The sequence below is a fragment of the Nelusetta ayraudi genome, unplaced genomic scaffold (assembly GCF_046127955.1).
Source record: "Nelusetta ayraudi isolate G7.1 ecotype Tasmania unplaced genomic scaffold, CSIRO-AGI_Nayr_v1 ptg000042l, whole genome shotgun sequence".
Taxonomy (NCBI): domain Eukaryota; kingdom Metazoa; phylum Chordata; class Actinopteri; order Tetraodontiformes; family Monacanthidae; genus Nelusetta; species Nelusetta ayraudi.
This window is the reverse complement of record NW_027466092.1, coordinates 5,132,501-5,157,500: the sequence shown is the minus strand read 5'-3', so window position 1 is coordinate 5,157,500 and position 25,000 is coordinate 5,132,501. Positions and strand designations below refer to the sequence as shown.

At 40.8% G+C, this 25,000-nt stretch overlaps 1 protein-coding gene across 3 annotated transcripts in view; it reads left to right on the top strand.

Moving 5' to 3' along the window:
- Window positions 1-25,000, top strand: part of slc39a11 (solute carrier family 39, member 11) — an 84,525-nt gene that overhangs the window by 29,913 nt on the left and 29,612 nt on the right. For 2 of the 3 annotated variants that reach the window (XM_076033852.1, XM_076033854.1), the window contains exon 5: window positions 10,413-10,551. In XM_076033852.1, coding sequence (XP_075889967.1) covers window positions 10,413-10,551 — 139 coding nt within the window. The remainder of the gene's footprint in view (window positions 1-10,412; window positions 10,552-25,000) is intronic. The other variant, XM_076033855.1, reaches the window with a different exon arrangement.

Below are 25,000 nucleotides of genomic sequence, written 5' to 3'. Positions count from 1 at the left end.
AGGGAGACCTGAACTGTACACCTCCTTTGCAGCTTTTATCTCTCAAATCAACAGACACTGATAATTTCAAGTGAATGTACCTGCTCATATGACTGTAATGATTATTGCAAGAGGCAAATTTTCCAAAATATTGAACTATCCCTTTAAAGAAACGGACAGGTACTTGCATGGATTTCATGTCAGGTCGCTTATACCCCCATTTGGGGTGAACAATTGTCCTCCGTTAAATCCAATTTTAAAAAATGTATTGGATATTTGGAAGCCTTTATTAAGTCAAGGGTTTTCTCACTGAAAGCTCTCTGTAAAATATAATGTTATCTATGCTTTCTCTGTCTATACTATCTTTGTTCTTCAGAGAAAATTGTAACTTCTAAAGGTATGACATGAACCATTTGCCAAATATGCCCTCTTGATCGCAGTAATACATTTTCTGACTGGAAATATGTCTCTCTTGCGACATGTGACAATTCTCTTGTCAGCATTTGACATCAAACAACATTACCGACTTCATTATTTTTGACGCGTTGGCATTCTTGACACCATTTCCTAGTCATTAGTATCGCAGACCGAGCTGATCCTGTCAATTGCACAAAGCATCCACTTACAGACAGTAAGGAGACTAAAACGTAGTGACGTCTAGACAGGATTGTTATTTTCACCCTCACCTTCCCCCAGCTTGTAGCTGCATCATTTTAGATGTACCATTTAAAATAGCAGCCAGTGGCATGTTTTTGCATCACATAAAATCCTCGGCACATTCACTGTGACTTTGCCCCAATTCTTTTGGCAAGTTTTCCACCTTTTGAGAGTATTCCAAAAAAAATGAATTTTTGTTTGAAAGGGAAGCCTTTCCAGATTTAGCATAATCTGGGCGTATGCTCTCGGCAGTGCTTTGATGATGAGGTATCAACTGATCAAAGCTGTCCTAAAGGACTCTTTGTTCAGGACACGCTTGCCTTTTTCTCAAAAAGCTGTGTTTACTCAAAGATGTCCTGCGGGTGTCCAAGTTGCTCATTAAAGTCACCAAATAGACTCGCTAGGAGCTGCATCAGTGGACGATAGTTGGCATGTCTGTGCTCGCCAAAGGAAGAAGTTTGCAGCGACACAGCTCTAAACACTTAAACAGGTGTTTGACACTGTAGATCTCAGTACAGAAAGGTAGCAACAAACATTCAAGACAATTTTAACAGTGACTTGAACTTTAACTGTATGTTTTTCATTGCATTATCTGTTTAAGATATGATACTGCAAAATGTATGTATTCCCTAAACTGTCAATGAACCATCCATCAATGAGAAAAGTCCATCAAGTCCTTGCTTTCAGAAAAGAAAAAAAAAAAATCCACTAAAACTCAACAGTTCTAGAAATCAACCATTTGTGAAGAATTTGTGTAATGGATTGGACATGTTTTGTATTAGGAAACCCAAAACTTTCATCTTCAACTCATAACACTAGCTGCGTTTCCATTACACCTAGAATTGCGCGAAACCTAAATATTGCAATAAAAAAAATGGTAATGGAAAAACCTAAACTTCAAAAAGAAAACCTCCCCAATATCGCTAAAAGGTTTTCACGCACTGATGAGGTGGTTTCTCAGACGTATCGATACAGAGGTATATCGTAAAAAGTGTAATGGAAACAACTTTTTCACATTTACACGTCACCGGATGCGACATACGGGGTCATGTGACCAGTTCACTTCAAATAGCTGCTCCAAAACGCAAAATGTTTTGTACCTCCATCCTCCTCAAAGTCGGGTCTCGCGGGACGAGATTTTACGAGAATTACTGCTTATGCGCTTCACACCATTCAATGAAATCACCTGCAAATCGCAATTGTACTTTGTAGAAATTTTAGAAATATCGCTTTTACTTTGCAAAAAACTGTAATGGAAACGCAGCTATTGAGAGTCTTCGACTTCATTCAGACAGCAAGTGTTGTGCTCCCAGGTTAGGTTACGTCATATACGGTATGTTGTAAACAACGCTCTCTGGCGAAAAATGAATGAGGTGTTGAGGGCCACAGATGTGTGGCATATGCCATTGGATTTGAGTTTTTGCTCTAGTTTAAGCTGGTAACTATAGAAGCAAACAACTGGTGGGTGAAAATGCCTAGAATATACACTCACTGATCACTTCATATGTCACTGCTTCTTAGGTTTAATTTGCAATCCAGGGGTTGGACCCTTGGTTTGGACTGCTTTCTGAACTGTCATAATCCTTTGTGACATAGATTCAACAAAGTTTTCGCAGTGGTATTGGTCCACATCAACGTGATAACATCACAATTTCTACAAATTTGTTGGCTGCACATCACATCTGTGATGAAATGTCCCCTTCCACCACATCCCAGAGGAGCTGTGTGGCATTGACATCTGGTCACTGTGGAGACAGTTGAGTGCACTGAACCCAGTCTTGGAATGACCCTTCAATGGAAGGCTGGTCGCATTCCTGCTTCCCTGTTAACGGCAAATTTTGACCTGCGTCGAAGTCTTGCAGCAGAAATGAGGACTGGGTTTTCCAGGCTGCCATTGTTTGTGTGAGCCATTACAAAGTGTTGTGTATTAGTGTGGGACTGTCACCCAGTGTGATCCTCTAGCTATTGTAGAGCTGACCTTGTCTACGTGCTGCTGCCATCGGTCAGTGTATATTGCATTTGTAGCTTTCCGAATCCTTTGTGGAACAGCAGTTGCTACTTCAGCACAGAGGCAGAGTCGGAGCCGTGAGTGGAGGGACAATGACGCAACTGGCTTGGTTAAAACTACAAAGTGATGAGAGCCGCTGCCTTAGTGATGCAGTAATGCTTTTTTGTGACTCCTAGCTATGGCGGATCACAATCTAGCGTGGCACAGTTGTTTCACAAACATTTTGCTACGGTTCACACGCCTTTGAAAGATTACAAGAAGAGATGTGAAAGACCAAATGTTTTTCTTCTCGTCTTTTCTGCAACAATGTGACTTGGAAACCAGATAGAATAACCACAATACAATACAATATATGATGAAATTAAATGGATAAAAAAAAAAAAAGGTATATGAGCAGTTTCTCTAAGTGACTTTAAAAATGAAACACAGCAAGCAAATGTGCTTGTGCTTTACACATTTCAGAAGCAGTATCTTGAAATTGTTCCATCGTTGACTGGAGGTAAACAAGAAAGAGGAATCGAACATAACGCAAGCTTAGACAGAGAGGAAACAACATTTAAAATAAGATGTGTAAAATAGGAAGATTAACATAATTAACACCAAATATATTGGATAAAGACATCATACGACATAATCTCCTTCTCAATACTCTTATTACAAAGGGGTTGCATCTAGGTTTATTGCACATGGGAAGTAAAATTGCCACACTCCCTCTGGGCTACACTTTGTATGCTAATAATTATCTTAACATCTTCTGGAGCCACTTACTTTCATTACTTTCATTTGTCTGCGAGGATATAAGAAATGAAATGCTGTGTTGTTGAAAGAGAGCGTTCTTTTTTTAGAAGCCAGGGCGCTTGGAATGGCTCTCTTGTGTCCCGAAAGGATTTTTTTTTTTTCTTTGTGCAACCGCTTCCATATCAAAGGAGATAAACAGTGCAGACATGTATCTGCACAGTCTAGTAAGGTGAGGTGGAATAGAACTGAGAACAAAAACATAAAACAAAGGAGGTAAGGGTTGCTTTGGGTTTAGAGCCCCAAACCTCTTCCTACGTCATTGCGTTCCCAGTGTTGAAAAAATCTCCGTGAACAGAGCGTTTAGAACCATGCCCAACAATTTGCAGGGCTCACGTCCAAACGCATGAACCTCATTATCTGACCATTTTCGATCGTTTGACGATGGGGTTCAACATTGTAACAGATTTTAAAGCTTAGAAAAGTGGAAAAGCATCATAGGTGCCCTTTAATGTCAGAAAGAAAAAAATACCGTTGTAATACCCCAATAATTGTTAGAGCACTCGGAGAGCCAAGGCAGTGCAGTCAAATTTGTCACACCCTCACACACACCTACAGATTGTAAAGACACAGAGCACATGAGCAATAGAATAAAAAAAAAAGAAATACATTCAAATTACAAATTGCCTCTCTTGAAGCTGTAACCAGCCTGTCGACCCCTTTACAAATACTCATCAAGCTCATCATTTACTTCAGCCGGAATTCCACTAATTATCATTGTCAACCTGGATTTCCGCTGATCGCTTGGCTCAGTAACTCTGCACCTAATTGTGCACGTGCGCGCGCGCGTGTTTAAAAACCTGCACTTCCTTTGATTTCGTGCTCCATGCTCTTTCGAGACGTTTCTCCGAAACGCTCCAAAAGGAAGGCTTTAAGTGGTAGATCAAAGAGCGGGAACTGCTTGATGGAAATGAACCTTAAGGATAACAACTCATTTGTTATTCATGACCTTTTTTGCCATGTCTTCTCCTTTCCATGACATTCTCTATCTCTTCCTTGTGGCTTATATCTTTCATACTTCTTTTCCCTGATACAACTTTTCAGCAAACCTATCTGACTCGTGGTTAACACAGCTGTCCGAAGGCTCGGACGCTGGATTAATGCTTTATTATTATTTATCTGTTTCTTATCTCATCCCATTTGCGTCTGGTGAAATCACGCGGGGTGATTTTAAGAGAGGTGGGATGAGGTATTGACATTTAGTCACGGTCTCAAACTGCAACCTTGATTGGCTGCTTCCTTTATTCCAAAAGTATAGTGCCTGCAGCGCATCTGCGTCATCACCAGCATTCTTCTGTCTTCCAAGAACCACCGATGATTTGTCTCTTTCGTGAGTTCCTTCTTCTCTCACAAAGAAATGAAGCAACATTTTTCAAGAATAATTTTGTGATTGTTGCACTTCTCAGCAACTCAGTAAGTATTGCTCAAGACACTGGCGTCACCATGTTGCAGAATTTAAGGGTAAAAACAAGTGGGCTTTAGTTTTACCTCATCGTCGTCATCACCCCCCGTCAGATGTAAACAGGATCTACACATTATTACACCCACACAGACACACACAGCGCTCTCACACGTGTTGGATGTTGTCCATGTCAAACACATACTTTCGTCTCCACCATTTAAGAACTCAATAATTAGCCAGGTGCCTCATGAACATCTGACAGGATGTCAGCTCTCATGCACACACACGGGCACATGCGCACACACACTGATGAACACAGAGGGTGCAAACCATGTCATCAGCGGTAAGGAACTGAATAGCAATTACTCAGCACTCTAGTGAAAGGGAGCTGTTCACATTCGCTTTCATTATTAGTGGGAGCAGAACGATGAAGTTGTCTTTCTGTCACCAGTAAATTGGGATGAAAACAAATTTGCATGCGTTGAATGGGAATAAGCAAAGATTGAAATTGGATGGGTGCTTGCGTGGTTAATTTCTTTTTACTTTTTTTGACATGCTAATAATAAACCACCTTTTCCAATCCGATGTAAGAGGAGCACGCTTTAGTCACAGACGTGCAAGCCTTGGGGAATATTGAAAGCAACCCATAACCAGACAAACAAAACTTAAGAAACCATTAAAAATCATTTCAAATACATAGATTTTAATAATAGACAAGTCATTTATGTAACTGACGTATCTAAAATGGCAAAAAAAAAAACAAACACCAGAGGTATTTATCAGTCATCCCCAACACTCATGCAATCAGCACAATCTCACCGTCTTGTTAATGGAAATGAAAGTTCAATATATAGCCAACAATGACTGTCGCATGACACGCCATACCTCATATTGCCAAACTCTTAGCAGTAACGTGATCATCAATACCCTTTTCCCCGGCTGCATTTGGAATTTGCAGCTGTAGTGTGCAGTTTATGTTTAGCACAACTGTCAAAACGGCAACATCTTTCACTCGCGTAGATTCTTCCCTTGTCTAAGTCAATTGATGTGTTATCTTTTTTTGTTTTGGTCAGCCCCCAAGTCTGGGTTTGAAATCAAAATGAATGGATTCCTATTAAAGAAAAAAAAAAAAAAAGATGTCGACAGCAGCCAGGCTGATTTGGGGGCTGTGTCTCACCACTTTTCTCAGCATTGCTCTGCCAGTGGAAAGAGACCCTGTGAAGCGTTCAACCATTGATCAGCAGAAGAGAGCCATTTTTCCAGCTTGGCCGGTCACTAACTGCCCTGTCATTTTTTAATAATAGCTTAAGCTCCCGCGGAAAGGCTCAATTCTCAATTTGAAGCTTTGCTAAAAAAGTCTTTGCCTTCGGTGGTTATCGTGAGCAGTGCAGATGAGGTGAACGAAATGCCAAAGCAACCACAGTATGGTGCTTAAGCTCTAAGTTTTAGGGCTGAAGTTTTGATTGCTTCCAAAAGAAGCCTCCCAAGCCAATTTGTCATTTTGACTATATGTTGTGGTAAAAGGCCTGAGTCTTTCTATGTAAATGTCACATGTTTACTGGGGGCCAAATTGAACTGTTGTCACTCAATGGCAAAAATGTTTTCATTTTTGTTGTGGTTGTTGATTTTTGTTTTTCATGTATGAACCGTGTCAGTCTGTCACAGAGGCAATGATGGTTCACAGTGCACACAAATTGAATCACCAATACAACAACAAAATAAAAAATATGGGACGTGAGAGCAGCTATTCAGTGATTAAATGGGATGATTTCGACTGGGTATAAAGGTTCATATTGAAAAGGGTAACGTCGTACTGAGCTTTTGCAGTGATTGAAATTGGACCTGTTTTTCAGGTAAAATGTTAAATTACTGTGAACAGAGCTGTGAACTTATTTATAAAAAGCAATGCAGCCAGTGACTGGTAAAGGAAAATTGCAATGGTAAAAATGTGCATGTAATATCTGAAATGTCATCAAACTCTTCAAGTCTCAGAGACACAGAAAGTCTTTGATATTGCCCGTCTTTCTTCTCTTCCCAGCGCGACACAGGTCTGTGCTGATTTCAAACTTACCAGACGTACGAAAGCGCAGACCTAGTGTGTCAGTCAGTGTGTGGAAATGAGTGTACGTTAACCGTTCTGGTGTGTGTTCGTGTTGTTAAATGAGAGCCATTGTGTGTGGCGTTCTTGGGCTGTGAAAGCCACTTGTGACATTTTTGAGTGCGAAAGCTTTTATTAAACCCACGCATGGCGAAGTGAAAAGGCATGAAGAAATATTCTTGTAGTTCACATTCACCTTTCCAATTGAAATTGATGAAATGCAGTCGTATTTAGACCCTTAGCTCCATTAATCATCTTGTGTTTTTCTTCGAGAGACGTCGTAGTTTTAATGAGGGTCAATGTAAAGTTATAAAAGCAATTGAGACTTTTTTCACGCTTGCTTGCTCGCTTCCTGCTCGCTGAGTCCAGTTTTTATTCCATTTTAATCCTCCGCTGCGTCCAAATAGGTTTGGACACGGATCTGAAAGTTAGAATGATGCAATTGTACTGAAAAGTTATGTCAACTGTAAGTTGATACGTTTATACGTTAACACTTTTACTATTTGAATCCTTCGCTCGGTGGTGTTTGTGGCGTCGAGTAAAACACAAAGGTGGAGGTGTATCTGTGTTTTGGGTAGAATTTTGGGAATGCAATGCTTTTGTCTACTCAACAGGAATGAAGTGCATTTCATTGACAAAGAAATAAAAAAAATAAAAAAACTGCGAAAGAAAATATATTAACTATTCAACAAAACCTTTTGAAAGGTCTCGTCTTTGTCAGTTTGTATATAAAAACAGAAAACATTACTTGCGGTGATTAAACTCTCATAGAACATCTTTACCGAGTCTTTATTTTTGTTAATTTTTGAGAAAAACATCTCAAGATACAAAGAGGTACTTTAAAAGCGCCAATTAGCACAACATGGGTACAGAATCTGTAATGACTGCGATGAAACAGACTAATGAAGGGGTAGAATCAATGATACTTTATTCCTGTACATTTTCACTGCAGTTGGTTGCAATTCAAAAGCACAAACAAATCACCTTCAAACATCAAACACACAATGGATGGACTAAGGATTAGAGTGTTTGTCTCCACCTTTGCATATTTCATTCATTCATTCATTCATTCATTCATTCATCTTCATTAATGAAAAGGACTGAAACAAAATGGGAGACCATACAACCCTCTGAATTTCTCATATAAAGATTCTTATCTGTGTTTTACCAAATATGTTTTCTTGTTTTCATTTTCTATTCTTTCCTCAAGGGGTTTGAGATTGAGCACTATACATCTTGATGATGACATTATAATACTCATTGATGTGTATCTTAATGTAACGTAACCTGTGTCACCACACAAGGCTAACAAATGTCAACTATGTCCTGTATACCCACATGCACCTTTTTTATTTTGACTGACTGAATCTGAACCGTGATTATTCCATCTCAAAAATAATCACAACTTAAATCTCTCTCGCACAGTATTTCTAACTTTACACTTTTGTTTTAAATTCCAACTGTTTTTGTAATTTGCAAATCTGAATCACTAAACTTTTAATCCCAAAGCCTTGCTAATCCGTTTTGCCAACTTCAGATCGTCATTTGAGTCAGTGTTTGTGCTTTTCTGAGTATTGATGGTTTGTCCATTCGGTCTTGGTTATGCCTTACCTTTCCTAAGGTTTTCTATGGACTCTTTACCAGATGGATTTTCGTGACATTCAAAATACTTAAGACCTCAGAACAAGCACTCACATACGCATTCAAGTAGCACATATACAAATGATGTATTTTGCAGCAGCTGCAGCCACAAATGAAATATTTAACAATGCAAAATGCCTTTTCCTTTATTTATGCGAAGTGTGTAAAACCTGTTTATATGTCGGAACAACGGAAATGTGCACATTCAGGCCGACACACAGACAGGTGATACGTAGTTCAGTGGCAGGCGCCGTGGCGTTCCCTAATGTTACGAGCCACCCTGCTCATTAGTTCATGCCTGAGCAAATGCCCTCCTTCTCCCCTTCACGCTCCTGTGCAGCGCACACAGCCGCATCCATTTCATATGGCTCATTGCCACTCAGAGCCTGGGAGCGAGAACGGTGAACTCAGGTTAAAGTTAGAAACTGAGTCAGAAGAATATCCTAAGAGAAAAGTAATTCAGGCGGCCCTGTAAATGAGTCGATGCTAAAAAGAAGAAAATGGCTCTCTGTATTTTATCAATTTATCAACCAGAAAGCAGTAAACACCTGACTTCCTAACTAATATTTCTAAATATGCACCTGCTTTCAAACCTCTTTTGACAAATAGTGAAGAGGATGAGGTTAATGTATGATTGTATGTAATTGTATTATATATACATATATCTATATATAGCCATCCATTCAGTTTCAATATCCGCTTCTTCCCGAGCTCAGGGTCACGCGTTTTTGCTGGAGCCTCACCCAGCTGTCTTAGGACGAAGGCAGGGTGACACCCTGGACAAGTCGCCAATTCATCGCAGGGCCACAGAGATACACACAACCATTCACACTCACATGCACACCAACGGACAATTTAGAGTTTCCAATTCTCCTCACAAACATGTTTTTGAAGTGTGGGAGGAAGCCGGAGAACCCGGAGAGAACCCACGCAGACACAGGGAGAACATGCAAACTCCACACAGAAAGCAGAAAGGTCCCAGGCCCGGAATCAAACCCATGACCTTCTTGCTGTGAGGCGGCAGCGCTAACCACTGCGGCACCATGTTCACACACACATTCGCGATGTCAGGGGAATGTGTTGTTTTTCAGCTTATTGTTCGTTCACCTGCTAGACTGGCAGTGTGTCAATAAACAGCAGCGAACTGACTCTGCTTGATGCTAATGATATCATGGATGGCTAAAATCGACACAAGTGTGATGTTGAGGTTGAGCTTTAAGTCCCTGAAAACAGCCTTGATTTCTGTGTGATGTGAACTATATTTAAACATGTGAACATGACATAGTATGATTCAGAATCATGAAATGAACCAACATGAATATAGAAAATGGTAGATAATACAAATTTCAATTAAACTCTACTAAAATACAAAAATATGACTGATGGGCAAAAAAGAAAAATCCCCTGTTATGTGTTTGTGTTACACATACCCCTTTCATGCACAGTGGCCACTTTTGTAGACCTATATATCAAAATGTTTTCATGGCAGAGTTGGACCTAATCTGTGGACACTAGATCATCACTCTACATTCTGCCATCCAGTAGCCAACCACTTTCACTTCAGTTTCCTTTCATCAACAGCTCCAAGATGTATTGCCAATGCTTACGTTAAGAAGCATCTAATAAGCTGTAGCAATTGTTTTTTCATGCGTACCAATGGTGGTAAAACTGACTGAGGTTGTCATAATTCATTAATTAATAAAATGTATTTAATGGGATAAAAGAACATTTGATTATTTAGTATCTGTGGAATATATGTGTGGAATCAGTAGAAAAGCAATATATTGAAATGGATTCTAACCCCTCCACCTTGAACCGTGTGTCATCCGCAGGGTGTGGGTGCTGATCCCCACATGGCTCTGGCCCTCCCGCCTGAATCGAAAGCGCCTAAAGACAAAGAAGAGACGCCATCCTTCCAGTACCTGGACGAGGAGATGAGCATCAGGATAGGTAGAGCTGGACTTCTCTCAGGCAAGCCTCCCTTCATATACCCACAACTAAAGCAGTCAGGCTTCAATGTTAACAACTCGAAATCATGCCGGGAACTATAGCCAAGTCATTGTCCCACTTTGCAACTGAAGCACTTGCAAAAAAAAAAAAAATAGCATAAATAATAATAATGCAAACATTTTAGAAGCTGACATTCGAAACAAAATTAACATTGGACTTTATAATCTCACCTGGAGCTTCTCTGATGGCCTCCTTTTACAACTTATATTTTCTCTTTTCTCCATCTGGGTTTCTTCCTGTTGTTGAATGCTTTTTTTTTTCCAATGTGGGTGAGAGGGCTTTTCTTTTGATTTGACAAGAGATAATTCCAGATAATTCCATACTCAGTCTCCTTGCTTCAATAATAATAAAATTATGAAATGATATAATGATGCACAAATGTTTCTGGCTTGTGACACACTTGAGTTTAAAAGCTCTTTGAGTTTATTTATCCGGCAAATCAAGATTAGAATATGAAGAATATTTCCATAAATGCTTCATAACCATTTCTGTGACGTAGGAACGCAGACTGGTGCAGAATTATAAAAGCCGGAAGTCATGAAAGAAATCCATCTGAATGAGGGGGTGCTATAAAGCCTGTGTGTGTGTGTGTGTGTGTGTGTGTGTGTGTGTGTGTGTGTGTGTGTGTGTGTGTGTGTGTGTGTGTGTGTGTGTGTGTGCCACTGATACATGCCCTGCCATTCAGTGAGTATATTAAAAGCAGGCGACCCTGCATCCCACGCACTATTGATCTCAAACAAGATTATATGCAAGAATTAGCAATGCTAATACCGCAAACTGCCCTTTAAATTGGACAGCTCTGGTCGTGTGTCAGTGCATCATCTGAGCGATAACATTGTGTGGGAAATGAAATCCCAGTTACTGACAGCGGTGCAATTTAAAACTGTGGAGGCTCGACATGTTTATTTTTTTTAATTTTCTTCGCTGTCACAAGAAGCTTGTTGTGTAATTATGGGGATTATTGTCGAAGGCCATTGGATCTCTGGTGAACTCTTGAGGGATGATGAAAGTTCATCCTGTAGCTCTGGGTTGTGATGTCACCACAGCAGGGGTGGAACTGTTCATGGGGAAAACACCATCCGTCCAGTTCTACTGCAATGGTTTGAATATGTGTGGTCCATTCGGTCTAAGTGCATATGCATTTGCCATTATAAGCACCAGTGTCGCTGCTATCAGCCCGGACACATTAGTGCCTCCACCGGAAATCTCACTGGTTGTATTCCTTCCTTGCCTCAAGTTAAATGTCCTGCTCATTCACATCACTCCACTGCTCAAATACATATTGCAGTCCTTTATGTATAGTTCTTTCTGTTATTTCCAAATTATTTACTGAAATATTTAAATAAAAAAAAAAATCCAAATTGATATGGTGTGAATGAAATGTAAGTGAAGTAAATCCACTTGATATGTTTAAGTCACTTCAGTATTTATGCCCAATATGTACAAACTATTCCTCTTCATCTGAGCGAACCTGAATAACCACCTGATTTTACCAACCTAACATTCTTTGCCAAATAAAGGAAAAGCCTGTTGAAACCAGCAGTGTCTCCCCTCCAGCAGTGCCAAACAGTTACCATGATGCATCAAATGTCCGACTGCTCTAGCTCTCGGGTGATTACAAGATATCATGTTTGTTCATCGGAAAGGGTGAACTATTGGGCTTCATACCTTCACTGGTGTCTGATATGTCTGTGTCTTTAAAAACAGAAACACATACCCATCAGAACTGAAAGCCATGGCCACAAAACCGTCATATGCATAGAACCATCCCACCCCTACGCCACAGACATTACTACAATGTGACATGTTCGTTCAAGTTTAGTGACAACCAAGTCACTGTTGTCCATGTGCTCCCAGACATGAGGAAGGTCCAACAAACTTGAACAAGATTTTTGCAGGAGGTTGCAAACAGTGGGCTAAATGTGCTTTTTTTCTGCAGATCCATAAGTTTGAGGATAGTTAACAGTGCGAGGCTGCCCCACTGGAGTCTAAGATAATAATAAGGCTACAGAGGCATGTCCATTATTAGCTCTCGTGTACCTACCAACATGGAACAAAAGAACCATCTTGTCCTTACATCTGCCTTCAACGTTATATGATATTTTAATAAAACAACATTAAGGTGTTGGGTTCTTGTTTTTTTTTCATCATATGTCTCTACTGATAAGGGAATCCATTTTGATTTGATTGATTGATTTGAGTGCGACACGGTGGCACAGTGGTTAGCGCTGCCGTCTCACAGCAAGAAGGTCGAGGGTTCGATTCCGGGGCCCGGACCTGGGACCTTTCTGTGTGGAGTTTGCATGTTCTCCCCGTGTCTGCATGGGTTCTCTCCGGGTTCTCCGGCTTCCTCCCACACTCCAAAAACATGCATGTGAAGTCAATTGAACACTCTAAATTGTCGTAGGTGTGCATGTGAGTGTGATTGGTTGTGTGTTTCTATGTGGCGCTGCGATGAACTGGCGGCCTGTCCAGGGTGTCACCCTGCCTTCGCCCTAAGACAGCTGGGATAGGCTCCAGCAGACCCCCGTGATCCCCTGAGTAAGCGGGTATAGAAGATGAATGAATGATTGATTTGATTATGTTATCTAGCTGGAGGTCAGCGCTGATTGAACACTTGGAAATGGCATTGCTCATACATCGACCACTGAATGTAAAGTTAATAGGGACATGTGGCCATATCAAACTTAATTCTAATGAACACGAATTCAATGAGGCTGCTCTCCACATGTATTGATTTACTGTCAGGATTCATGGTGCTGCACAGAAGGACGTTTACATTCCAAGACCAAACATAATTCATGCTTTAGACATTTCTAACTCAATTAAATGAGATAAAAACTAAATTGCTTTCTCGATTTCAGGAAAAAAAAGTTCTTTGACTTGAACTCCTGACTTTGAAAAAAATGCATAGCTGCAGGAACCTGAAAAAGGCTTTCCTTAATCACTGTTTTATATAATTATGTAAAGTAATTAACCCCTTTCCTCTTTAGCGTTCCTATATGCCACAGTGGCATACACACATTGAAACGGTGATTGCAGCACTACAAAGAACTGCCCTGAAATCCACCACAGTCATCTTTATTCCACACAAAAGCAGGGCATTCAAATCTGATGCACATCTGAGCGAAAAGCCTGTCATTAACGCTTTCAGCCGCAACTAATGTTTATCCTGGCTAGCTGTTCGGCCTTTGAATTACTGCTTTCACGGGCTGTTAAAATGGTTGCCCGAGCAGTATTTTGTAAAGGGATGGTTTCACCCACGTACCACTCACCACCACAATGGTGAAAAAGATGGCATCGGTGAAACCACAGGATCAGTATGGAAACCTCTTGAGGCCATTGGATGGAATTATTTCCCTCAATGGAACCGATGATGAAATGAAATGAAAAGATTATTTCAACAATGCCTGAATCCTCAAAGTGGTCAGTAATTAATGGGAAGTTATGTGACACTGTTTAATTCTCAGTTGTCAGTTCCAAGGCACTTTAACATTTTGTTCCCGTCACTACTGTCGCCATGACTTCATATTTTAGAATGATGCCTGTGACATTTTTCATTGGTTTTAAATCTCCGGTGTGGGGTTTGTTGGTGTGTGATATCAGATTGGTTGTCAAACACAGCTGCTAAAGGCTTCGCCCTCAGCGAAATGGAGTCACTTTGACAATATTTTTTAACAAACTATCACATAGAAAATGAAAGCAGTAAAGCGACGAAGACGTCACTCGCGGGAGGTGAAGGGCATCATTTATGAGCCGGCACTGTGACTTTTTTCTCTTTTGAAGGATTTTCTGGAGATGTGTGTGATTTCACATTTGTGAGACCTCGGTGTAGGCCTCAGTGGCCCTCTTCCTTTGGTTACTGACATTTACTGAGCTCTCAGATCTGGACATGAGATGTATGCTTTAGGTGACCTTCTGTGGATCAGTAACAAATTTATTTAGTCAATATTGTCTGCCTGAGGCGAGTTGAGCAACACGGTGCATGTGGTGGTAACATATTATATTTATCTGTTTGACTGCCCTGAGGCTATTGTGTCGCACTAAGTCTGCAGTAGAGTCCACAATAACGTCTGCTAACATCAAAAATTGTAAATAGTTGCACTGCTAGAATTCTTGCTGAAATACCTCCTAAAGGTTAAAGGAATAGACTGGCACTGGTTTTACTGGTTCCCCGAAGGCAGTGTACGAAGAGAGCTGAAATTCAAGTGGAAATAACCTGACAAAATTACACATATTAGGAAAAAACACTGCAATGCAGAAAATAACAAGAGCGAGATATACAATTAGGTATCGTTGCAAGCATACGGAATTGTCGTGATTGCAATGTTGAAATCTTGCAGAGCATCATTGAAAAACAGGAAAACAACACTATGGGTGGGGTTTTGTTAACAGATTTTGTTTGCAGATTTCTAAACATTGCTGATAGTATTTTGCTGGCGTGTGACACAAATCCAGTAATAATTGGCTTCAACCAAGCATTTTTATTTTTTTCTAGTCTTTACAAGAGTTGGTGTATGAAGGCCAAGCGACTTCAGCGTAGGCTGCAGAATGTTGCAGATTTACCATGCAGGTATTCTACCGCACAAGATCACTGTAGGTGGAAGCAAGAAGCAGGCAGGTTTCCAGCTAGATACTGTTCACTAAGAGCTGGCTAAACACGTGAAATCCACCCGCCATCCGAAGGAATTCTTGCACAAAGACGATGGCACAAATGTTCCGCCAAGACGTGTGTCTTTGTGTTATTTCACAAAGCATCTCGATCAGGGCTGCAGATTTCCACAGTTGAAATCGGCTGAATCGTGGCGACACTGATTGCAGCCCCCTGCTGAGTCCCAACCAGCCAGCTGAAGTCGCACTGCTCACTCCCCTCGCACCAGCTGAGGCGAGTGAGTTTGTGTCCCGGCGCATGCTGCTCTCAGCGGAGCCCTTGTTTAAATATAGGACTAGATAAAGGAATTCAATACTCTCTCACCCCCCTCATGGTCTCTGTGTGGAGCAGCCTAGCAGTGAAGACGATTTTAAGTCGTGATGAGTGACAGTCGTCTCCGTCAGGATGAGACACTTTGCTGGATGTCTGACTTTACGAGTGCACCAGCTAATAATGTGCGATATTTCCTCTCCTCCTTTCAATTCAATTCAAGTCTTTGTTTTTAATTTTTTTCTTATTCAACACTCCTCTTGGTTGCTATGACTTTCCAATCGCAGTGCTCCTGATCCACTCTGGGTCTTCTTAATCTTCCCCCCTTCTTCCTGCTTCTCCTGTTGGTTTAATGGCCAACGCCGAGCTGTCACCCACTTTTCAGCCATCACAGAAGATTATGTAGCAAAAAACCCATACTAAAGATATGAGGAATGTGTGGTATATGAATGTGGATGGTAAGTGCTGCTTTTCCCCCTGACTTTGATCTGCTGAATGGTGTACTTTCCATCGAAAACCAGACAGGTTGTTAACAGATGAAGCTGGATCTTTTTTTCCCCACGTCTTGAGAAAAAGGCTTTAAGAAACCTTCTGCAATTGAGTCAAAAGTAGGAAAAAAAAGATCAAATTCTTGCTCAGCAAAGCAAGGGCTGCATCACTGTAATGTATGGAGGTAAAAAAAAAAAAAAAAAAAGACAGATAAATGCAAGTTATGCAATGAATGAACATTCAAACATATATTTTTATAAATGTAGCACAGAAAGCAAGGGCAAGGGTGTTTGTTAGATTTGTTTGTTTTTGTAGCAATGCTTCATGGCCACAGGTCTTATACAGTTGGGAAGCGGGTTTATTTCCCTTCGAAATGGTGCCATCATCGTAAAGAACATCCAATAGTCAGATGAGCACCTGAGATGTATGAAAGCAGGAGAGTTACACCCATGAATATTGGCCAAATCTTCTCTGTTATGTCATTTTCCTGCACGTTTCGGATCGAAGTGTTGAATAACTCCATCAGCAAAACCAAAATGAAAACAATTCTATGAATCTGACATTAGAGTAGAGCACTATTGCATGTTAAAACTTAGTACTATGGCCTGCAACATGTATGCTTCTGTAGACATGCAACTCCAACGCATGCAGTATCTTTGAAGCCAATCACACACGCCGAGAGCAGATTTACTTGGGTGTCTTCATTGTGATAAAATCATAAATCGTCTGTCCATCCATCCCTTTTCTTTTACCTGTAATCTTGCGCTCCTGAACTGCTGAAGCGCATTGCAACTCATTAATTTAGGAAAGGAAAGTGACTATAATTTAAAAATGAAATGGATGGAGCTGTCCTTATTTCACCTTATAAAAGGTTTTACATAAATTATATCCTTTAATACCTTAAAAGCAAAGGGAAAACACAAATTACAAATGCCACTAGGTTGCACTTAACTTGAGGGCTATTTGTAAAGTCAAAAATTCTGACTCTGTAAATTATAAAGAAAAGTGTGGAATTTAGTGTCCATCATTCTCACAGGCTGTGAATGTTGAATGCCATTGTGTTAAAGTTCCAGTGTGTCAGATATTTGAGGAAGCCTATTATTTTAGGACGCCTTGGAGGCTTTCTTGAAAAAATGGTGGCGCAAGATGGCAGCTAGCTACTCTATGAGCAAGACCTTTGCTCTGTGTATATTGTCATATACATGAGAACCATTCTAAGGGTAAGAAAAACAGATTTATTTTTATTGCACTGCGAGTATTCACTTTTATTCCTGTATTTATGGGGAGTGTGTTAAGCTTTTACCAATATAAAAATCATAAATCAGGCCAAATTTTACACACTGGACCTTTAACTGTTAAACCAAACTAGACTGCATACTTTTCTTCTGTTAGGGATTTGAGCATTCTCCCTGCAAAGCTTGTAAGCTAGAAGGCGTTCCTGTGGCTTTACAAGTGCTCCCTGATGTTTAATAGATCAGTGTCTTGCTGCCTCGGCAGGTATCTGAAGTGGCACGAGCCCCCTGTAAGCCTTTGCCCACTTGCAGATACACGGACTCTCTCTCTCTCTCTCTCTCTTCCATTCACAGACAAACACACACACACAAACACACACTCTGTCTTTCTCTGTCTTCCAGTCCCGTCTCATGCTTAATGCATGCTGTCCTAAATAATTCATCCAGCATTAGGATAAATCAAAGTATGCCTCATGGCCCCCTGTTTATTTAGGTCGTCAGGCAGAAATTTGGCAAATTAAAAGACAAATGGGATTGGATTGGATGCTCTACCAAGCAGTGAGCGTTACAGAGGATACCCACATCCTCATTAATTTCTCTGTGATGCCAAGTTTAATTTTATTTTTTCTTACTTCATCACCTTTATAATTTTAGGCTCAGGGGCAAATGCTGTTGTAGGTGTCATGAGCTATCTTTCAGACTGAGGGAAAGATGGTGCTGTAGTTGTGATCAAAGGGAAATCTTAATTTGTTTTTACTGGCCACATTGTGAAACAGGATGAAAGGTCTTTTCTGAATTCTCCTCACACAGCCATGCAAAAATATCCTTGTTTGGTCATATATAAGTATGAAGGAGGCTGATGAAGGTGGTGTGGCAGAAGCAAACAATACTAACATCTTGGCGGAGGGCAGGAGGCGTCCTAATTTCTAAAGCAAGGAACTCCGTTGATATCAGCCAGTTTCGCCACATCAGCCTCTTGAACGTCGAAGGCATTGAAATCTTCTTCAGCGTAGTGGCTCATAGACTGACTACCTTCCTGTAAAAGAATCACTACATCGATACAACAGTGCAGAAGGCAGGGATTATTGGCTTCGCTGGCTGTTTAAAGCATGCCAACATGATCTGGCATCGAATTCAAACCACCAAGAAGGAAGGAGGAGACCTGCACATTGTATTCATGGACCTCGCCAAAGCTTTTGGATCGGTTCCTCACAGTCTTGTTTGGTCTGCTTTCGACTACTTCAATGTCCCAGAGGCTATCACTGCCCAAGTCAAATCCTACTTCCAAGGCCTACAGCTGTGCCTGACAACTGAGGAGTACACCACATCGTAGCAACATCTGGAAGTCGGGATTCTGGCAGGATGCAGCATCTCTCCATTAGCCTTCACCATGGCCATGGAGGTCATCATCTGAGCATCTCGGTGGGTGGTGGGAGGACAACAGCTTAAGGCTGCCGTTTGTCTCCTCCCCCATCAGAACGTATGTGGATGACATGACAACCCTCACCACAACCTCGGCATGCACAAGACGACTGTTGAAGAAGCTGCAGGAAAACATTTAGTAGGCCCGGATGAAAATAAAGCCAAGCAAGTCCAGGAGCATATCAGTCATTAAAGGCAAGTTATCGGAACAGCGCTTGTACATCGGTGAGGAACCTATACCATCGGTGACTGAGAAGCCAGTCAAGAGTCTAGAATGTTGGTACAACACCACCCTCAAGGACACAGACCAGGTGGATCAGCTTAGGAAGAACACCATCAACATCCTTGAGAGCATCAACGAGTCCTTGCTCCCTGAGAGGTTGAAGCTCTGGTGCCTCCAGTTTGGGCTGCTCCAGGTTAGTAAACTGGAGAGGTTGATTAGCTTGTTTGCCAAAAAGTGGCTAGGTCTCCCCAGATGCTTCAGGAGCATAGGTTTGTATTGAAGAGTAATTCTGGAGCTTCCAGTGTCCAGTCTGGAGTATGAATTCAAGTGTACCCATGTGCGGGTGGAAATGACACTGAGCAAACAGCCCTTACCCTGGTAACAGGAAGGAAATGGACCCGAGCAAACAACATCACAACAGGCAAAGTCAGTCCTTATACATAGGGAAATCGTTGGCAACGTGCAACAGGGGAGAGGAGGCCATGGCCTTGGAGAGAGTAGTCTATCGTGGCACAAGGCAACTACATCCCAGCTGGGGCAGATCATCGAGGAGGTGCGTCGCCAATTGCAGGCAGCAGGTGTGCTAAGGTCACCTTCCTGGTAAAGCAGGGACAGTTGATTAAATGGGAGGGAGTTGAGAAGAGAAAGCTCTCCTGGAAAGAGTTGTGGGGCATGGAAGCATTTCAGATCAGGTTCATCTTGCGTGCTATGTACAATGTCCTGCCATCGCCCAGTAACCTCAACCAATGGTACGAAGAAGACCCAACCCTCTGTTCATCTGAAGCATATTCTGGTTGGCTGCAAGACAATCAGGAATCAGACAAGTGAGAGTGTGTGTGTGTGAGTGTCTGTATAAATACATTTATGTATAATGAAATGAGCAAATTTTTCTTGGTTACGTTAATTTAACTCAGACTATTGATAGGAACTGTCGGAACATAAAATAGGCTCACTTTTTAATTTACTTTGGTCAATTATTGTTATTCCATTTACTGATAAACTCTTATTGCATATTTATCATATAAGAGCGGCTACATTATGAAAGAGACAGACATATTGCTACCACATTACTATCTTCAGTAACTCAGAATGTTGATCTGCTCAGAGATATTTAGCCTGACATCACAGCAGGTGTTAGATGTGAGGTCAAGTGGAACATGAGGAACATGGACCCCTAGCAGATGGAATTTATTGATGAAAAGTCTGCCAGGTGACTGGAGTCATCTAATTTCAATAGGTCATACAGCCTACTGGTCTGATTGCAGATTATTTTTTGATAGCTGTCGTAAAGGTGATAACATGACGGGTATAATAAGGCACATTCGGCAGTCTTTTATATGTTTGTAATAAGCCTCCTTACCAGCGGATGTTGCATTGAATTGTTGTTAAATTTAAGAATTATCCAGTTTTTGACGAAGCAGTTCATATTGTCGTGTATTCGTGTCTAACAATAGTTTTGTGGTAAGCATATTAGGCTTTGACTCGGATTTGTATAATTCAGCTGAACTTTATTGTTTTGTTCTTTAGCTTATTGGCCCCCCACTTACCTTATGCATATTTCAAGTTATGAAACGTGTTTCCCATGGTGGAATTGACTGACATTTGTGGGACAATAACATGCAGTCTCAGAGAGCTCTTTCGCATATTTCTTTTCTTCTCAGAAAGCCACCGAGTGCTGTCGTGCCGCCCGCTTTAAAAATGCAACACTTCAGAGAATGTGTTGTTCACTGCTTTGCTCTTCAGTGCGGCTGCCTCAGGAACAGAATAGGCCGTGTTTACTGGCTTGCGATGCTGTTTCATCACATTGCCTGCCATTCACACACACTTACAATAAATCTCAATATGTCAACTTTTTAAAATCCAAATGAGGCCATAAATATCTGTTGAGAGGTGCAGCTTTTTCGCTGTTGTGCTTCATCAAGTGTTAGCAGTGCTTGTCAGCTGTCAGGATGTACAACTCCAGACATCTGCAGCACTGCTGCACTGTACTTGCTCATCTCGACTTATTTTACAATGGGCAGTGTTCCATATCTAACCCAAAGTGAAGACAATGGAAGGTGTAATACGGTAGTTAGCAGACAAATAAATGCTCCCTTTAGTGTGCTCTCAAAACTTGTGAGGATAGACACTCATCTGTCTTCCTGTGCTATTTTTCCCCATTTAGTTTTTTTCTATAATCTTTCCATATGTTTTTCTGTATGAGTGACATATATTGTAAATTGAAACTGGGCATTGATTCCAAAGCAGTAGGATTAGAAACTTTTCCCTGCCATAGTGATTAATAAATTAGACAGAAATTATGTTTTTTCTCATTTGTAAGTATAGCTACACTTTTTCCAAAACCTCAAAAACACACCGCAAATATTCAGCTTAATTAAAACCACACACACAGACCGACACAGACACAAAAGTCAGAATGTTTGTAGTTTGAAACAACATGATGAGATACTAATTTATTATGTAAGGGTTACTTCGCTGGTGCTGTCAACTGATAATTGACTATTGGAATTGTATTCCAATGTGTTTTTGTGTCACAGAAGCTAAACTGCAGGAGATGTAAATTTAATAGGGATTGCTGTGAGCTTTTCATTTATGAAAACCTGCTGTTTGCTCCAGCTCATTTAAATAAATTGACAATATCAGGAGAAAGTAAATTAGGCCAAGGGATTTGTTTGTACAAAGTGTTGTGTCATCAGAGTCATTAAAATGCTAATTATACTTTGGAGGCGGTACTGATATCACAAAAAAAAAAAACTACGTAATAATTACAGAGGTTGAAATATTTTGTAAACAAGCAACAGCATTGGCATTATCCATTATTGTCAGGGCCATTAAAATCTATTGTCTCATGTTCTAATGTGTCATGACGGCCTGGAGGGTCTTTACCAAGCCTGTCAGCCAACAAACTGGGAATAGTAGTTAAGAGTATTAATGCAATTCATCCCACTGTGTCTCTTGATTTCTTTCTTTCTGATCTAAACAACCAGTCAAAACAGAAGCAACTGTGAAGCACTGCTCATGGAGTAAAATGAATCTTGCTGCTAATCCTGATCTGTAGTTGGCCTCCGCAAATAAATTCTGTTTCAGATTTCCAAAACCAATCAGTTTCCTTTTAGTGGTGGGAAAAAGAATGACGCAACGACTGCAAGCTGCCCTTTTCAGTGACTGTGAGCGCAGCTGTTGCTAACGAGACTGTGATGGATGCAGCAGTAGCAGCAGGTTTAGTGGACTGTTGGCCTGGACGCCACCGCTGTTGGGCAATTGTAGTGTTGGCAAGAAACTAGCCGTTAATACACAGTGGTTAACAATAAAGGGAAAAACCTATATGACTATGTTAAAAGCTGCCTTTTTTCTTGGATTCATGTTTTTTTGTTTGTTCCCCTCCATCTCTTTTTACCCCACAGCATTGTTAGGTTTAGTTTAGCTGCATGTATCTCTATAGAATACTGACTTGCAGATGGTGATGACTGACAATGTAAATCAACCACCGCACGTGAACAAATGTGTTTCATTTAATAAAACCAAAAAATCAACTGCATAGGCCTACAGGTTGGTCAGAGGTTGACCTGACCGTCTTCAATTTCTAAGTATGGTTCGTCTTGAGTTCACTGTGTTTATGTCCTAACTGATTTGGCTCAGAGCTCAATTAATGGTGGTTAACTGAAAAATATTCCAGATTTAGAATGGATCCCTTCATCGACAAGAAGATGGAATCCTCAATAACTGTATAATTTAACTGGTGAATTATTTAATGTCAACATGTCTGTCAATAAAGACAGACTTTTAGTTTTTACAGCTTTATTAGGAGCAAATTAACAGTATGCTGACTTTGCTCTCATCAGTCAACTGAATCTTACGTAACAGCACAAAATAATCAAAACATGATTTAACACCTTCACTATAATAATTATAATTAAGCAGAAATCACACACACTTGGTGATTTTGCTTTAAGAAACAAATCATCAAACAGTCGGGGGAGGAAGAGGGTAATCTTCTCCTGGCTGATTTGAGCCATTTTTGTGGGGTCCAGAGATCAAGCATGAGTCAGGAAACTTTAATGCTGCGGGGTCAATGTGCTCCGACAGAACAACCTGTGCTGACCTGACAGCCTGCCTCTGGCAGCGCAGGGAGAAAGAAAAAAGCCAGGAGAAGCCACTCTTAACTCAGCTCTAACTAAGCTCATGTGAGGTTGCCTGTTTCTGACCAGCAATATTGGATCCCTTGAATACCTAATTGGACTTCCGAAGCTAATTGGCATTTTAACATTTTAAAAGAATAACCAGAAAAAAGAAACCCTTGCCCTGGAAATCTTTGGTGTGTCATGACTGGATTTGAGGTGGTGATGGAAGTCTTATGTCTACCGAAACATCTCCTTTTTGCGCACTCAACATGAGGCGGGTCCTGACAAATGCTTTTGCGTGGGAGACGAACAAACATGGAGACGAACGTGTGAGAAAAGTCTGAAGAAGGTCTTTTTGCAACCTTCAGGTGCTATTTTCTGTTGTTGTTTTACTTAGAAATGTGGTTTCCAAAAACCAGCCAGGATGCTGCCTATTGGTATATTAATGAAAAATTCTCAAGATACAATAGTTGGCTCTCTGTTGATGTGAGATATGCTTCAGAGCGAGTGCAGTGAAAGGAGAAAGATTCTTGAGTGATTACTGGTATATTAAATGTCTCGGGTGCCTTGTCATTATCCGCTCCAGCTGCACCAGGCTGACCTCTCTGCTCACCCGCATCAGCTTGCCTCCGGAGAGTATAGATTTATGAAAATAGTTGCTATTGTGCTTCACTCTGCATTGGGACATTTTGTGCTTTGTCCTGGTACACTAATGCAAATCCTTCCTTTAAAAGAAATGGTAATAATATTTTTTTTTAAATGACAGTCATTGGAAAATTGTCATCTTTCGACTCAGAGAAAAAAAAAAAAAAAAGCTTTGTGTATGTTTGACACTGGTTCAGAATATGATGATGGTTCTGATGCCTCTGGAAGGACAGAAACGGCACCATGATGATTTCATTCATACTTAATGGCATCGTCTCAATTACATGCAGCCCATCTCTCCTTGCTTTACGTTTTCCATAGTAGTTCCCCCTCAGTGTCCTTGTTACAGTCTGCTATACTGATGAGAGGATCGCTCTGCTCTATCTGCGAATGTGAAAACATTATGCGCTCCTGGGGAGGTTATAACAAAGATTATAACATTTCATTGGGCGTTGTTTCACCGGTGCACTAAATACTCTGTCTGTTTCATACTTTTCACGGTGAAAAAGGGAGCAGCTGTTACAAACGCGCCATATTTTGATGAAGCAAATGTACTAGAATGTACTTTCTCGCATTGCATTTATAAAGTTCCTCCCTCTTTTTTTCACAGCATTACGCAGCAAACGTATACAGAGTGAATAGCGAACAAAAAGTCCCCATTCAATTTGGGAAAGTCGACTCCCCTTTTGTCTGCGTGCCTGTGCTTCCTGATTTGCATTTCATGTCTTTTTAGATTTGATGAAAGCACATGCGATAAAGGGAAAACTGGAATGAAAGCAGCTGGAGCCGTTTTTTTTTTTTGCTTTTTTTTGCTGTCACACGTTTCAGAAGCACTGAAAGATAAAATTCTTGCTAATAATGATTAAAGGCATCGCTGCACAGCAGTGCGTACAAGTTTATGCGCAGAGTGCAGTCACTTGTGAATTGTGTAGAATAAACAACAGGCAGAGACACGTGGATCGGATCGAGACACTCATTATGTCTTTGTCTCTGACATGGCGCCAGTGGAAACACTGAGACATGAAGACGCCCGAGTGTTGTCGCGTTGCCCTTCGCCAATTACTGCTGCGTCGCAACTACGCCTCGCTGTTTAAAGCCACATTAGACATAGCAGCAGGTAATGAGGATATTAAGTGAGCCAATTTCAAACAGAAGGTCCGAGGCCGCTTTAATATCCTTTCAGCCTCTTCACTCTTCTGTTTGAATGCAACCGAGGCGGGTCGGGAGGCACCAGTTGATACAATAGAATAGAACAGAATGCCTTTATTTATCCCACATAGGGGAAATTTGCACAATTACAGCAATATATAGTGCAAAGAAAGAAAAAATGAATTACAAAAAAATCCATTAGTGAGTT